Below are 4,698 nucleotides of genomic sequence, written 5' to 3'. Positions count from 1 at the left end.
CTCTCTTGGCTCCAGGCCTCCCCACAGAGTACTGGAAGCTGGTACTCTAGGGTGCCTTTCCAGAGAGTGGGCCAGACCAGCGAAGTTCGCCAGTGACTCCGCCCACAAGGTGACACCGCCCACGAAATGACCCCGCCCATGTGGATCCTAAGTGGATGCCGTCTGGAGGCGGAAAAGCGTTGGGGAATCTGATTGGCTGCTCTAGTCAGAGCCGCGTAGAGGGCGGGGAGAGGCCTGCAGGGGGCGGAGCTTGTGTAGAGGCCCGCCACCCGGCGTCGGCTCGGGAAATGGATGCTCGTCTGGTGTGCGGGCGCCGGGGGCGGGGAAAGCACACGCCCAGCTGCGCGCTGGCCCCGCCCGGGACCCGGCGGGAGCGCGGAGCCGTCCTCTTCCTCCTTTGCTGGCGCGCTGGGCTGAGCCCGGAGCCGAGAAACTGAGTTGGCTCTGAGCTCCCTGTTTGGTTTCTGGGCGGCGGAGCCGGAGGAGGAACATGGCGCTCGTAGGCAACGGAGCAGAGTTGGAAGCGGACGAGGTACTGGCTGGTGGGGAGGGTGGGCACTGCCCCTGGAGCCCGGGAGTAATGAGCGAGCTCGGCAGCGTTGAGCGAGTCCGGCAGGGACGGCCAAGGTCCCGCCCTCTTGGTTCCCTGTCTGGGACCTGCAGCCTCCCGCCCGGAGGAAGGGACAGGAGTTGCGGCTGGGGACCCCAGGCCTTGGGAGGTCTGTCCTCGCTGGAGCGAGGAGGGTCTCTGCGGCTCTCGGAGCGGAGGCGCTGCTGAAGTTGCGGGGGCCGGCAGCGTGGGCTCTTGCGGATCGGAGGACACCACGTTCGGCCAGCGGGTGGATGGGTGCGAACGCGCGGGAGCGCAGGACCCGCAGTACAGAGCAGTACTGAGCCTCACCAGGGACGCCTAGGCTTTATGAGGTCTGACTCTGAAGTCCCGACATTGGCCCTTTACAGTTTGTAGAATCGTCTCTTGACTTGGGAATCTCACCTTCTCTGGAAGTTTCCGGTGGCAGAACAGAAAGGCTTGCAATCGATGAGAGGAGGGGGACAGCCGGAGGAAAAAGGAGCCCTCGGGGTGTCTGCACCCGCGGGCAGTGCAGAGCTGCCCAGGGGCTGGAGGGCTAGGGACCTGGAGCAGCAGCCCAGGGATTGGTGCTTTCCCCTCAGTGTACGGGGCCCGGGCCTTTTCCCAGCAGTTTCCCAGTGTGGGTGGTGGACGGAGGGAAGGCTCTTGGAGAGCTGACTCCGGCCTCTAGTGGTCTCGACTGTCTTTAAATAATTAGCCACTTCCTTCTGTGGCTGGCGCTCCCGGGTCTAAGCACCCTCGGGCGGGCGAGCAGGACCTGTTGATTTATCGACTATTCCTTTGAGCAGTTGGCAGCTCCGGAGAGACGCGCTCTCCGGCGCTTGAAGTTGAGGCCAGCGGCGGCGGCCGCAGCAGCAGCACCCACAGCGGCTGCTGCTGCTGCCATTTTACCTGACTTGAATTTTGCAAGTCGCTGCCTGAGGAGGCTTAGTTTCAAATGATGCAATAGTGGAAGATCTGGAGTTGGCGGGTTAAGCTTCCTGTCCATCTCAGTGTCGGGAAACTCTTTTGACAACGAATACTATGTTTGAAATTTAGTCCTTAAAATAAAACAAAAACCGAGCTCCAGCTCCTTTACACGACTGGCCGACAGGAGGGCAAGCTGGACTGTCCAGAAGCTTCCTTACAACCTGTGCCTTCCAAGGAGGGTATCAGGACCACAGATCAATGAACTAGCTTGCATAGCTGCATCTATTGTTGAAACTTTAAAATTATACATAAAGGCAAATGATGAAATAGCATATTTGTTGCCGTTTTCATCTGTGACAACCTTTCTTTATTTACAGCTTTAGGCTGTCTTTTTGGTACACCTGGAGCCGGCTTTTTTCATTCCTCCTGTCGTAGATCTTTTCTGTAATCAACATCATAACACTTTCATGGTGCTTTGACTATACATTCACTTTCTCCCTTAAAGGTTTTTATCGCTCCCTGCTGTATATTAAATTATGTATCCGTGTTCTTGGTATGCAAGGCTCTCTACAGTGTAGTCTCAATCTGATGTCCCAGCCTTGTCCCCAGCCACTTTTCTATTTATAACCATTTAGTTTAATGTGTTATGCCTGTATTAGAAATAAGGAAACAAGACTGGGAGTAGGGAATTCCCTGGCAGTCCAGTGGTTAGAACTCTGCCCTTCCACTGCAGGGGGCATGCGTTCGATCCCTGGTTGGGGAACTAAGATCCCACATGCTGCATGGCACAGCCAAAAAAAAGGGACTGGGAGTAGCTAGTAAATGTGGAGTGAAATTTTTGAATCCCTGGGCTTCTTGTTGAAAAAGATTTGCTACACTTAGGGTGATATAATTGTCTAGACCAGGGCATTGTTGGGAGAGAATGCTTGGACAATAGGTGTAAACTGGGACTGTCTTGAGCATATTGAGACATGGCTACCCTAGCTGTGCCCACAGCCTGCAAGGTGAACCTAATGCCATGCGTTTGCTAGGGAGGAGGGCTCTGGCTCTGTGGGGGAAATTAGGTCTTAGAGCAGCAGAGAGCCTGGCACATTACTTGGTAATACATATTGAATGAATAAATTCAATGAATTTATTGAATGAGTGAAGACGATGCTTAATAACGTCTCAGTTTTTGCCATATCTTTCATTTGTTTTTTAAAATTCAGTAACTGTTAGGCTCCCATTACATGTTAGGTACTCTACTGGTCCTAGGAAATGAGCAAAGTCCAAACAGAATTTTTTTGTTCATGCCAAATCCACTTTTGTCCCTCATGGTGCACCATTTCCATTGGAATAAATTTTGCAAACATTTGTTGAACATTTGCTTCGTGCTTAAAAACTTAGTAGGTGTCTTAGAAACGGAAGGCAGTTTTGGCTCTCAGTGTGGGTAAGGAGATATGGCACGTGAACAAGAGCTCTAGAAAAGAGATCAAGGCAGGGTAAGCAAGTAAAAAGTGATGCATTGTCAACCGGGTACCCTTGACTTATTTGTGGAAAATCCCTCACTTTCAGTGGGCTGAAGCACTTATCACAAGCGCACAAGACCCTGCTCTTCAACTTCCTGGATGTGTGAAACTAAAAGCGCTGGGAAGCTTTTCAAACAATATAAATTTGATAGTCTTTGAGGCTACTCTTTGATATTCTAGAAAAGTAAAAAGCGACAAATTGGTGTAGTTGGAAAAGTGGTAGGTTAGGAATTAGGTGAACTGGGCTCTCAGCTCTGTCACTAATTTGCCCAATAGCCATTCATTCATTAAGTGTGCAAACATCTGACTGTGTTATGTGCCAAGCCTGGTCCTCGACTGGAGATACAAGAGTGACCCAGGCTGGCAAGGTCTCTGTCTATAACAATATAGTGACCTTAATTGAGCCAGTCGCTCTACCTCTTAGGGCTCTTTTAAGTTTCCTCATCTGAAGATGGAGGGGCTCTATGAGCCCTGAGTGTTCTTCCAGCTCCAAAAGTCTATACTTTTAGAGGTGGGGGGGCTCCTTTGTTTGGGAGAAAGGCTAATAGTATGGGAATCCCTTTTCTTTCATAGTACCCAAGGAGATGATGGTAGTAGAGGGGCCCTTATTATAGTTGTGGGATGGGGTGTTTTCTTAGGTAAACTGGAGTTTTTTGTTTTTTTTGTTTTTTTCTCTAGGTGCTAGGAGGATAAACGTGGGAACACAGAGGTTAGGGCTTTCAGCCTCAGGGGCGGCAAAAATTGGTTCTGGAGGAAGGCAGAAACTTCTCAGTTGTTCCAGTGGTTTGTGGCCCTTCAAAGCTTGGTGGGCAAAATCTTACTTCTTAACATTTAAATTTCTCTCATTGGTTTTTCTTGGGTATTACACAAGCAACATTGACATTGAGTTCATGGAAGATATACAGAATGTATGCAGGGTCATTACTACAAACCTATGGCAAATAGATGGCTATGACTGGAGAACTTTCTGTCCATCAGTAGCTTGATCCTGAAGCCATATCTCTGTTGGTGACTTCCTTATCCATTAGGGCTGCCATTGGCTGCCTTGTGGATGTTAAGTGCTTATGTTTGACCCACACTGCTTTGTGTGTGACTTGGGATTTGAAAATTAAATAAAAGTACTTTATATTTTATTCTTTAATCCTATTAGAATTATTCAACCCACTAATAACTATGCCAAGTATTGAAAAGAGAAACTATTGATGATATCTGAATGAATATGTAGCAGCTGGATGAGGTAAAAATTATTTTCTCATATAAAACAAGAGTTAAGTTCATGAAAAATAACTTTTAAGAAGATTTTTTCAATTGTTTTACCTTTTCTGGAAAAATAGCAGTTTTGAAAGTGAAAAATTTGGTTACATTGCTATTATTATGTAGAAATTGGCAATTTTTATGTATAATTTGATACATCACATTTTTACATTAAAATTACATTAAAAGTTACTCAGCAAATACAAAGTTTAATGTTAATAGCTTTAAATTTTAAAACATGACAACATTTTTATTGCCATTCTGAACCCATTATTATATAAGAAGAATAAACTTTATACTTGCTCTTTTATGTATAAAGTACAGATATATCTCTGTGCTAGTAACATTTCATGGGGGATGTGGTTAGGAAAAAAATGTCTAAAAAGGCTCCTGGGGCAGGAAGACAATATTGAAAAAAAGTTGAGAAACACTGGA

General features: G+C 47.4%; 1 protein-coding gene across 1 annotated transcript in view; it reads left to right on the top strand.

Annotated features, from left to right (window-relative positions):
* The first annotated feature begins 287 nt into the window (after window positions 1-287).
* Window positions 288-4,698, top strand: part of TTC39B (tetratricopeptide repeat domain 39B) — a 135,131-nt gene continuing 130,720 nt past the window's right edge. The window contains 4 exon segments of the mRNA XM_007465648.1: window positions 288-329; window positions 331-388; window positions 391-471; window positions 474-532. Of these exon segments, the coding sequence (XP_007465710.1) occupies window positions 288-329; window positions 331-388; window positions 391-471; window positions 474-532 (240 nt within the window).

Source organism: Lipotes vexillifer, unplaced genomic scaffold (assembly GCF_000442215.2).
Source record: "Lipotes vexillifer unplaced genomic scaffold, Lipotes_vexillifer_v1.1 scaffold31, whole genome shotgun sequence".
NCBI lineage: Eukaryota > Metazoa > Chordata > Mammalia > Artiodactyla > Lipotidae > Lipotes > Lipotes vexillifer.
The sequence above is the reverse complement of the archived record's forward strand: the minus strand, read 5'-3'. Positions and strand labels throughout refer to the sequence as shown.